This window comes from Coregonus lavaretus, assembly GCF_964263955.1.
Source record: "Coregonus lavaretus genome assembly, chromosome: 32".
NCBI lineage: Eukaryota > Metazoa > Chordata > Actinopteri > Salmoniformes > Salmonidae > Coregonus > Coregonus lavaretus.
Window position 1 is genome coordinate 16,667,159 of NC_140019.1, and position 12,341 is coordinate 16,679,499.

Genomic DNA, 12,341 nt, shown 5'->3' on the forward strand with positions numbered 1-12,341 from the left:
AAATATGTGCCAGTACTCATTTTGGGTGCTGGTACTGTTTATATCTAGATGCAGGAGCTCCACAATACTTTGGAGCTAATATTCTATAAGGAACAAGAGCTCAAGCAGTAGAACATTTGAGGTGCCGGTACTCAGCTCCAGTGAGCTCCTGCCTAAGTCAAGCACTGAATTGAACCATGAGGAAACCTGTAGGAAACATTATGCGGAAGTACTGAAATTCCCACCTAAGAAAAATATGGTTCTCAGAACGTTATGTGCTAGCTGGGTATCCTGCGGCGCTCCCAGAAAGTTGTGGGAAGGTTGTATGCAAAATAACCATAGGACAACCACTCTCACCAAGCTCTAAGAAACATGGTTCTCAGAACGTTATGTGCTAGCTGGTGTGGCTCCTTCAAGTTTAGTTTATGCGTCAACTTTGGTGAATCACCAGGAGGATAACGAAATAAAGGAAGAGAGAGATGGGAGGAGGAAAGGAGGGGGGCAAAAAACTTTCTCCCTCCTTACAAAAACCCTCCGCCGTCAGTCTGTCACACAAACCATATGCCCGTCAAGTCTACGGACCGTCAACGTCAGCCAGGCGGATTTGATGCGCACACCTCGGCTTGGATAGACAGGGACCCACCGATGGAATTCGGTTTTATCGATATTTCTTTATCAACTAACACATTTTTCATTAGAGAAAGTCTGAGTTCCATGGACGTAGGATTCAGAAATGAATTTTTTTCAAGATAATATATTTTAAATTGGACTAATCCAGAAGAAATTAAAGTTGAATAGGTTAAACTAACAAAAGAGGATACGAATTCATCATTACGCATTTTGGCAAGTTGTCTTTGGATAAAGCCTTGCTGATTTAATCATTGTGCACTGAAAGGAAATAAAGTAATTTGCCAAAATAAAAAATGCATTTTGGAGGTAAGTCCCAGTAAAAATGATCAAAGCTTAATATCTCCCACAATAACAGGCTTATAAATGTGTGTTTATTTATTATAATGATGATTCATATGATTAAGATAATAACGATTGTTACTATGAACCGATAGCTTTTACAAATGAAAATGTTACAAAACACACTTGTGGTATTTCTGTTATTTGATACTTTTGAGATTATCCACAGTAGGAGTTCCCAGTTCGTTGTATATTTTGCATAATAATATGATGATGACCAAGGTGAATTTGCATTTAGTTTTCTCTACCACTTTTCTCAAATTTCAAAGTAAATTTCAATGGATATATGAATCCTGAATATTTTCAGATAATAGCAGAAATCCCTCCCCAATTGTAATAACATAAAAAGATAACAAATACATAAAACACATTTATCTGAGAATACAGAAGAAACAGAGCAGTTGAACTTTTGTCTGCAGATATAATATATATTGATACTCAAAATATGAACAAATACTGAGATCAAATGTTATAACAAAAATCGCTTTGAGAACTTCCCTGTTATATTAAAGGGATTTGCAGTGTAGGACATTGAGGAGGCAATTTGATCTGAATGTAAGTTTTCACAAGCTTAGAAATGACAAATGTTTTTTAAATTACCACTAGTGTGTGTGTGAAAGGGAAGTTTCCTTCATTGTAAAAAATGGCTTTGGTTGAGAGGTGCAAGAGGTAGCTAAAGCCCTTGTCTAGTTAGCTGTCACTGATATGAGAATGTACATGATTCACGTTAGTCAGGGTGTGAGAACACACACACACCTACCCCTTGGGACAGCCTATGTGGCTGCTGTTCCATGTCTGTGAATTGGGGTTAAAAGAGGGAGGTTAAACATTGTGTGACGAAATGATGCTATAAGCCTTAAAACAAAAGAATAATAGGATGAAGATTTCCTCTCTCTCTCTCTCTCTCCCTCTCTCTCTCTCTCCCCCCTCTCCCCCCCCCTCTCTCCCCTCTCTCTCTCTCCCCTCTCTCTCTCTCTCCCCCCTCTCTCTCCCCCCCCCCTCTCTCCCTCTCTCTCTCTCCCCTCTCTCTCTCTCTCCCCCCTCTCCCCCCCCTCTCTCCCTCTCTCTGTCCCCTCTCTCTCTCTCTCCCCCCTCTCCCCCCCTCTCTCCCTCTCTCTGTCCCCTCTCTCTCTCTCTCCCCTCTCTCTCCCCTCTCTCTCTCCCCTCTCTCTCTCTCTCCCCCCTCTCCCCCCCCCTCTCCCCTCTCTCTCTCCCCCCTCCCCCTCTCCCCCCCCCCTCTCTCCCCTCTCTCTCCCCCCTCCCCCTCTCCCCCCCCCCTCTCTCCCCTCTCTCTCTCCCTGCCTCTCTTTCCTCCACTATCTTTGTTCCTCCTCTCTCCCCCCTCTCTCCCCCCCCCCCCCCTCTCCCCCCCCCCCCCTCCCCTCTCTCTCCCCTCTCTCTCCCCCCCTCTCTCCCCTCTCTCTCTCCTGCCTCTCTTTCCTCCCACTATCTTTGTTCCTCCTCTCTCCCCCCCTCTCCCCCCCCCCTCCCCCCCCCCCTCCCCCCCCCCCCTCTCTCCCCTCTCTCTCTCTCTCCCCTCTCTCTCCCCCCCTCCCCCCCCCCCTCTCTCCCCTCTCTCTCTCCCTGCCTCTCTTTCCTCCCACTATCTTTGTTCCTCCTCTCTCCCCCCTCCCCCTCTCCCCCCCCCCCTCTCTCCCCTCTCTCTCTCCCTGCCTCTCTTTCCTCCCACTATCTTTGTTCCTCCTCTCTCCCCCTCCCCCTCTCCCCCCCCCCCTCTCTCCCCTCTCTCTCTCCCTGCCTCTCTTTCCTCCCACTATCTTTGTTCCTCCTCCTCTCTCTCCCCCCCCCTCCCCCCCCCCCCCTCTCTCCCCTCTCTCTCTCCCTGCCTCTCTTTCCTCCCACTATCTTTGTTCCTCCTCTCTCCCCCCTCTCCCCCCCCCCCCCTCTCCCCCCCCCCTCCCCCCCCCCCTCTCCCCCCTCTCTCCCCCCCCCCCCCCACCCCCCCCCCCCCCCCCCTCCCCTCTCTCTCTCCCTGCCTCTCTTTCCTCCCACTATCTTTGTTCCTCCTCTCTCCCACACGTTCAGGTGGTCTTCAATAAAGTAATAAGGTTAAACAACAACCCCCCTCCCATACAAATTATACAATATCACTTATAGAACTAAAGCACTTGAAATGACCTCAAGTTGTCCCAGATCTGAGCAAACAAAGAATATAGACCACAAGTTCAAACAGACAGACCATATTGCCTTTGACCTCTGTCTGTCTGTCTCTGTGTGTGTGTGTGTGTGTTTTTCTCTCTGACACATGTTATGGCTGTGAAGGCTGAATTAGTGTCGGTGTGTTTTAGATAAGTGTTTGTGTCCATGCGGAAACCAGAGCACATCCACTCTGTTCAAGGGTTCAAACCCACGCCTGGATCTAGAGCAGAGAGACAATACAGGAGAAAGTAAAGAAAAAGCGATTTGACCACATCACATCCTTTGCTCAGCCCCATCCTTGACTCTTTGTGTGTGAGAGGGAGAGACAGACAGGGGTAGAAAGAGTGAGAGAAAGAGATTGAGAAAGTGGTGGTGCAGGATTCATGCAATACATATTCCCTATTGACAGGAGTTAGTAAGAGGGGGAATGATACAAAATTAGTTGGTCACGCTTTGAACAGTTACACATGCTGTTTACATTTTTCCCAAATTAACATGGCCCCTCGCTTCATCTCTCTCTCTCTCTCTCTCTCTCTCTCTCTCTCTCTCTCTCTCTCTCTCTCTCTCTCTCTCTCTCTCTCTCTCTCTCTCTCTCTCTCTCTCTCTCATCCAAGTCCTTTACTCCATCTCCTCCTCTCTGTGTTTCTCTCTACCTCCCTCTCTTTATGTCTGTCTCTCTCACTTTCTCCCCCTTTCTCTCCCTCTCTCCTTCTCAATTTGTTTTCTAAAGCAGAGACAGACCGGATAAATTGAATGGAAGGCTCTTGTTTTTTTTGTTGTTGCATATTTATTTTTTAAGTGTAACCCAGGGGTTTGGATGGGGAGTTAGGCAGAGCAGGGGGAGGTAAATTAGAAACCTACATCTGAATGTCTGAAAAAAGGAAGGAAGAATGGAAAGAGGTAGATGGAGGGGATGAGGTGAGCTAATTAGAGAAAGGAAGAGAGACCAAAAAGTGAACATTGAAGGAGAGAAAGAAAGAGACATGGAGAAAGCTAATATTGATCATTAGCGGTGGATGGAAAACTGAGAACAAAGTGTGTAATAAAATCAACAGAAAGTAAAAAATAATTAAAGACAGATTTCTCTGGTAAGGAGAGGGAATAAACAAATGGGGAGAGGAAGATAATTAAATCATAGAGAGAGGAATACAATATTAAAAAGAGAACGTAGAGTTTGTTGGAATAGCACAGAGGGTTTCGTTGTAATCATAAAGTGGTATTGTATGTTTTTATGCCTCTCTATTTCCCCTTTGGTTTTCTGTCATTGATGTTCTTTGGCAATCCAGGCTCCATTCCATGCCAAGTAGATCAATTTGAATTTCAATATGAACTCCAAGAAGATATCTCCAGGGATAAGAGATGGGGAGAGAGAGTGTGTGTGTGTGTGTGTGTACATATGCCCAAGCACATGTATGTGTGTTTCAAAAGATTGGTGCGATGGTTCTTGTGTGTGTGTGCGTGTGTGTGTGTGTAGAGTTAGTGAAGGAATGCACGTTTGATTGAGTACAGACTGCACATAAATCTGTGCTCTAACTGTACACAGGCACACAACATCGACCCTGACCCTGGCTCCCCTACCCCTCCCTCCCTGCGGCCTATATGCATGTTACTGTCCAGCCAGCCAGGGTACAAGTGTGTGCATGCGCACCCATGTGGGTGTGAGTGTGTGTGTGTGTGCACAAAGCCGCCTTACTTTATGGTGAAATAAAATGATCTGGATTTCAGGATGGATAGAATAGAATGTAGAATATAGAATATAGCACCACTTCCAATCCAAGTGCTAATGCCGTTTAGCAAACTCCGAGCAGGGTTATGGTCAGATGACATGAAAATAGAGCTCTTTGGCCAAGCACACCAGTGGTGTTGAAAAACAGAAGCATATGAAGAATAGTAGCTCATACCTTCCTTAAAATATGGTACTGGATGTTTGAGGTTACGGGACTATTTTGCTTCCACTGGTCCTGGGGCCCTTGTTAATAAGGTCAACGTCATCATCAACTTTACCAAGTACCAGGACATTTTAGCCCAAAACCTGGCTGCCTCTGCCAGGAGGTGGAAACTTGGACACAAGTGGATCTTCCAGCAAGACAATAACCCCAAACACACATCAAAATACACAAATAAATGGTTAATTGACCACAAAATCAACATTTTGCAATGGCCATCTCAGTCTCCGGACTTGTACCCCATTGAAAACCTGTGGTTTGAATTTAAGAGGGCAGTCCATAAGCACAGACGAGGAATATCAAGGATCTGAAAAGATTCTGTATGGAGGAATGGTCTAAGATCCCTCCCAATGTGTTCTCCAACTCATAAAACGCTTTAGAAAAAGCCTCATTGTCATTATCCTCACAAGGGGAGGCTGTTGGAGTATTGAAAACCGGGCTGCCAATCATTTCGAACCTTATTTTTTTTAGATTTGTTTTATTACTTCTCTGAGCAATTGTATAAAATAAAAATCCCACTTAGCATACAACATAGCACAGTATTTATATCATTTATTTTATACAGTCTTTTTTGCTCATCTTTATCAAGGGTGAAAATAATTGTGGACCTGACTGTAGCTGATAGCAAGTCTTCTGTAGTCTGTAGGATCTGTAACCCAGCCCTGAGACCAGCCCGTGCCCTGACATTAAACTTTGAACCCTAACCCCAATGTTCAATCCCGACCGACCCCAGACTCCTTAACCCTTAACCTCAAATCAAGCCCCATACATTTTATCCTATAGCTGGCATCCATAAGAATGTGCAAAGTTTTACATCTGCAATCAAACCATAGATTAAGATAAATAATCGAACATGGTTTAGAGAATGGAGAACTGTGTGTATAGGCACACACACACACACACACACACACACACACACACACACACACACACACACACACACACACACACACACACACACACACACACACACACACACACACACACACACACACACAGACAGGTCATGGAACCTCTGTTGTTGTAATCTGATCATGCCTGTGAGAATGTTCTGGCTTCAACCTGGCCTGTGGAGTTGGTTGTTAGTGCCAGGTACTGCTCCCCGCTCCCTGCACAGAAGACTGAGGGCTTGGGCTTTACGTTATCATAACCTTTACCATCCGTAGTAAAACTGTCTCATTCTACAGAAGACGCTTGTGCATCAAAACGGCATTCTGCCAGACTGCCTTGTGTTTTGCATTAAAACACATGCAATGTGAAGTGTTCCGGCTGTGTGTTAGGAAGTTACCTAGATTAGTTATTTTCTGTAGAAACGGTATCCTCAGTTGTTTGACCTATTTCCCTACAGTATTCCTCTATGTTCCAAGGGAGAGTTGTTGAGCTGTTGCGATTCGTTCTAAATATTAAGGTGTGTCAGGTGTTGAGGTTTTGTGATTGAAAGGAGTTGACATGTTTTGCTGTAACTGTTAAACTGATTCAGATGAAAGGTGTTGAGGTGTGTTAAGGAGTAATATGTTGAAATTAATGACGTTAAGAAATGTGTTCTATAGTGGAAAAAAGTGTTGACTGTTTTAAGTCCTGACATGTTTTGTTAGTTCTGAGCAGAACAAGGTGTCCGCATAATTGTTTGTGAGTTGTTCAAAAGCTCCACTTAAGTATTTCACTGCCCGGGGGCAAACTGATGGAGGGAAGAATGAGGGAGTGATAGAATGAGAGAGAGCACTAATCGGGGTTAATAAGCTGCTGACATTTTGGCCTGGGGCAAAAACCAGAATACTTCTAAAGAGGAGAAGAAAGAGAGGGGGTAAAGGAGAAGAGAAGAGAAGAAATGGAGAAAACAATCAAGGACCTGAAGACTTTCTACAAATAGATGGAGGGACAGAGAGGAAATGAGAAACAGAGGGAGATTGCAGGATTAAGAAAGACATGCGAGAATAAGTGGAAGACGGTTTGAAAGAGAGATAGAAGGAGATCGAGATGGATTGGATAGACAGAGCGAGAAGGGGGATGGATGGATGGGGGAACAAAGAGATGGTCACACCCTGTACAGAACATAATGCACACCTGTTGAACAGCAGCATGTTTAAGATTCATAATTACACAGACCCATGCCCTGCTGTCTGTCTGTCTGCCTGTCAGCCTGGAAGACAGAGCGAGACAGGGACCATGAAGAATACATGCATGGTGGAGGAAGGGAAAAGAGACAATATAGGGAGGATGAAAAGGTTCTTGGAAAGCAAAGGGCAAAAGTGAATAAGCGAGAGAGAACAGATGTGTGTGGCAACAAGATGGAGAGGGGGGGGGAGATTAAAGGATGCATAAAAGGAGAGCGTTTGGGAGGTTATGACAGCTGAGTCCTGGGGGACAGACAGACAGGGGAAGAGTTCTCTGTGTGTTCTGTGTCTCTCAGTGGGCCTAAGGGACAGGGAAGTGGACAGGCACTGAGCTCTCTACCATTGACATAGATCATTTGGCCACAATTTTCCCTGTGTGAAGCTGGAAGAGAGGGCCTTAAAAGGGTCCGCACATTAGCCCCCCTTGGTCACCTCCAACTACGCACACACGCGCATAACGTATGCATGCACTCATGTAAACAGGCACACACGTTTAACCTTAAACACACACATGCACACCACTAATGCATAGCATTTCAAATACAAACAACAAAATCATGCACATATACGTATGCAAATCTACAAGCACTCACATACCAACATAAACACTTATACAACACCAACGTAAACACAAGCAAATTAAGGCAAATAAGAGACAAAGGCATGCATTCCAAACAAATGCACACAAATAAACATACGTACTGGACACACAATGTTGATGATAATAAAGTAAGCCAGATACTTTTATATCTCTGCTGTGTGTGTGTGTGTGTGTGGGTGTGAGTGTGCGCGCGCCTGCCTGCGTGCCATGCATGCTTGTGTGTGTGTGCATGTGAGTGTTAGTGTGTGTAAGGAGTAGATTGAACAGTGAGACCATTCGTCTGACTGTTTGATGCTTTGAGTGAAGTTTTATTTGATACCAAAGAAAACATTTGACAGCCAGAACCTCTAAAATTTGATTGAAACTGAAAAGTATTATTGGCAGTTAGATTACTTAGATTTGCCAATATATTCAGACAAGACCATCACCATAGAGACAAATAAACAGCCTTGTGTGGTTTGAATCTTCAACAAATACTGATCTCCTTTGATTGTATTCTTCCCCAGTCCATCACATCCAGCTCACACTGCTATTGGCTGCAGCCGTAGCATCGGTCCAGGTCCCAGAGCCCTCCCTCAGCCTGTCCAATGAGAGGACTTCGATTGAGAGGACGTATGAGTTGACCAAGTACCTGGAGCATCAGCTGAGAGAGATAAAGGACACCTATGTGAGTACTGTACTGTTATATAGATACTGTGTTGACGCACATTTATGTTGGAGCATGTCAATGTTTCTTTCCAAAAGTGTTTGAATTCACCACATATTTGAGAAGCCTGGTTCCAGTCTGTTTCTGCTCCAGCCAACCCCTTGGTCTTTGCTATGGGGAGTTTGCTAACACAGAAACAGGCTGGCACCCAGGCTTGTGTCTGAGCACAACCAATCCATGTCAGCGTCGTCCAGGGTAGGGGAGGGAATGGCCGGCAGGGGATGTAGCTCAGTTGGTAGAGCATGGCGTTTGCAACGCCAGGGTTGTGGGTTCGATAAAATAATGTATGTGCTAACTGTAAGTCGCTCTGGATAAGAGCGTCTGCTAAATGACTAAAATGTAAATGTAATGTCTGATTGCACATGTTGGATTAAATATTCCTTCTCTTCCTCCATCTCCTCCCTCTGTTCCCCATCCTATCCCCTCTTCCCTCCCTCAGCTATCCTACCTGGGCCCTCCGTTCAGTGATCCAGACTTCTCCCCTCCACGGCCCAACAGCACGACACTATCCCTGCCCAGCGCGGCCACCCGTCTGGAGCTGTGGCGGGGCCTGGAGAACCGTGCCAGGCTGGCCCAGAACCAGAGGGCCTACTCTGTCCTGCTGGGGGCGGTGAGGGAGCTGGCCCGCTCCACCCTCTGCCCCTACCTCCAGAGCTCCCTGCTGCACTTCTCTACAGGCCTGGACAGTCTGCTGGGGTCTATATCAAGCCTCATGAACACTCAGGGGTATGCCCTGCCTCCTGCTGGGATCGAGGCGCAGTACCTGCAGAGAGACACAGGGGGTGACAGAGAGGCGATGGGACGCAGGCCATCTCCACTGATGAGTCAGGGTCTCTATAAGGCAGGGGCGGAGGCGGGGCCAAAGAGGCATCCTCTTGGTGATCAGATGGGTGCTGGGACCACCAGAGGGGCGGTGAGAGGACAAAAGGAGAGCACCAGGAGAGAAATGACAGAGAGAGAGAGGGGGAGAGCGGGTAGGAGAGCGGAGGTGACTGGGGCTGTGGTTAGGAGCGTGGGATCGAGGCAGGAGGAGAGAGGGGAGCGAGGGAGGAAAGGGAGGAGAAGAGAGGCAGAAGATCGGGAGGGGGCTAGTGAAGACAGGGAAGAGTTGGAGAGAAGGGGAGGGAGGGACAGATGGGGGAGGAGGCTGCTGAGTGTTTCAGAGGAAGGAGAGAGAACAGTGAAGCAGGGTCCACTGGACTCTGACGCCAGAGTCACTCTGTCCTTTTCAGACAGACAGACCTTCCCCCAACAACAACAACTCCTAAACAACAATAACAACAACAACTACGATCACAACAACCTCTACAGCTACAACTTCAACTACCACCCCCAAAATAAGGACAGAGCCAGAGAGGGGGATACAGAAAACAGGGCGACAGAGGAGGAACAATACATCATCCGAGAGTCTGCATCCCTCCTCTCCTCCTCTCCATCCTTCCATCCCCAGCGTCGATCCCCTCGCTCCTTATTCCCCCCCCCCCTCTCGCCCCTCTCCCTCTTCTACCCGTTTGGCACGGGGCCGGGGGAGGGACACACCCTGTTGTCAGAACCAGTTCCACTGTCATTGAGGAGGGGTCCCCCCTTGCTGCCGCCCCCTCCTCTGCCCCCCATTCTGTCCTCCTCCCCTCTGCTGGCGGTGCGGCCGGCGCTCAACGACTTCTCCAGGAAGGTGGAGGGCTTCTGGGTACTGAGGGAACTGCAGAGCTGGCTGTGGCGCTCCGCCAAGGACTTCAACCGCCTCAAGAAGAGACTCCGAGTCTGACAGACAGAGAGGAGGGAGGGAGGACACACTCTCGCTCTCTCTCTCTCCCTCTCTCTCAAACACACACACAGTCTGAGAAACTGAGAGAACACACACAAACAGAGACATACCCACACATAGAACCTGAGAACCGGCACAAACACACACACACACACACACATTTTCACACAGACAGTGTTGGAATATCTACCTAGTGCTGAACCATGGAAAAGGGGCTTTCTGGCCTGCCATCAGCCTGAGCACACAATGGCACATCCGGGGATGGAAAAGGACCAATTGTCTCAGTCTGTGGACAATATCAGCACTGTCACCAATGACATGACATAGCAGGTCATTGATCTGCCATTGGAACTTATTTACTGGACGCAACGCCTCACATACTGGACATAAAGGTGGTGATCAAGCAGATAGACAGTCATGTCATTGACTGAGGGCTGATTCAGAACAACAGTGAATCACTAGACATGAATCTTCGCCCAGGGAGGAAGAAATAGTTATGAATGGAGAGAGACAAAGAGAAGAAGAGGGAGAGGAAATGGCAGGATGGAGAGAGGGTAGAAGGAGAGTGAGTGGGAGAAAGGGGGAGTCTGAGTCAGGGGCTGACCGTTGGAGACGGGGCAGTGGAGGTTGCTGAGTAATCAGAAATCTGCAGACACATACAGTAAACCCTGCATAGACACCCACCGGACACACACAGTACAGACCCATTTCCAGGCGTACCAGTAATTTGTGAATTGGCCAACTGTTTTTACAGTGAGTTTTTGACACTTTTAGCTATGGAATGGGCATCTCAGCCTTTCCCTCTGCTTGTTTCAGCCAAATGCAACACAAAAGCCCCTAACCTTGGCATGGTGGGGTTTCTATCAACTGCCTTGTGTCTTTACAGCAGGTCTGGGACCTGTACAGTAATGTCCAACAGTGTGTATGTATAGAGTTTAGGATTAGATTATATCTGTGATATTTATTGAACAATATGTTTTATTTATTTTCTTGTGTGAATAATACTGTCCTACATCATATTGGAGAGTCTCCCGAGTGGCGCAGTGGTCTAAGGCACTGCATCGCAGTGCTAGCTGTGCCACTAGAGATCCTGGTTCGAGTCCAGGCTCTGTCCCATGGGGCGGCGCACAATTCGTCCAGGGTAGGGGAGGGAATGGCCGGCAGGGATGTAGCTAAGTTGGTGGAGCATGGCGTTTGCAACGCCAGGGTTGTGGGTTCGATTCCCACGGGGGGCCAGTATAAAAAAATAATGTATGCAGTCGCTCTGGATAAGAGCGTCTACTAAAATGAGATGGAAGAGAATCAAATATGAGCTTTTGTACTGAGATGAATGTTATTGGTCGTTTGGGGAGTGAGGTTGTTTTTGAACGTTATGGGTTTGACTGTGTTGGTTTGGGTGAGGGGTACAATTGAAAGATGTGGAAGGGTGTGCATTTCCTAAAACAAAGAGCAACTCACATTCATCAAAAACAAGACGAGTGGAATGAGAGTTTTATTTGTCTGTCTTGACTAAATTTACGATGTCTCTTTTTCTTTCATTTCCCCCCTTCCGCCATCCCTCACTATTCCCTTTCTGCTCTCTATCCTATTATCTCACGCATCTCGCCTTCCCAAAAATATCCCTCTAAGTTTAGGAGCATAAACACACAGGTACAAACACAACCCTTAAACATGTCCACCTTCACCCCCTCTGTCTCTTTCTGTTGCTCTCTCTCTTTCTCTCTCTCACTCACTCTCTCTCTCTCTCTCTCTTCCATTTCCCTCACATTTTCTCACTCTCGTTCTCCCCCCCTCTCTCTCGTTTCTCCTCAGGCTGGAAATTAAGGGATCAATGAAGATCCCACTCTTTTCACCTCAGCTACACACCTGCACTGTGCACAACCGTTTCCCAACCCACTACACACACACACAAACACATAGATACACATACACAGGGCTGGCTCTAGCCTTTTGGGAGAGAAAGATTTACATTTTCAAGTGAATTTCTTGCAATTCTACATGTTTTGCCATGGGTGGAAATAAACGTTTGATATTTCATAAAAAAGTCATGCAATTCTACTCATTATGCCATGGCGCAGATATTTTTTTCTCTCAGCTTTAC

General features: G+C 46.8%; 1 protein-coding gene across 1 annotated transcript; it reads left to right on the forward strand.

Moving 5' to 3' along the window:
• Window positions 1-529: 529 nt before the first annotated feature.
• On the forward strand, window positions 530-12,278 carry clcf1 (cardiotrophin-like cytokine factor 1). Its single transcript, XM_084149774.1, has 3 exons — window positions 530-915; window positions 8,276-8,436; window positions 8,915-12,278. Exons 1-3 carry the CDS (start codon window positions 903-905, stop codon window positions 10,238-10,240), a joined length of 1,500 nt encoding a protein of 499 aa, XP_084005900.1. The 5' UTR covers window positions 530-902; the 3' UTR covers window positions 10,241-12,278.
• The last annotated feature ends 63 nt before the right edge of the window (window positions 12,279-12,341 follow it).

What these genes read in the sequence shown, in the direction of transcription:
- clcf1 (XM_084149774.1), top strand. An exon ending in GAGAGATAAAGGACACCTAT is followed by an intron (nt 8,437 to 8,914) that starts GTGAGTACTGTA and finishes TCCCTCCCTCAG; the next exon opens with CTATCCTACCTGGGCCCTCC.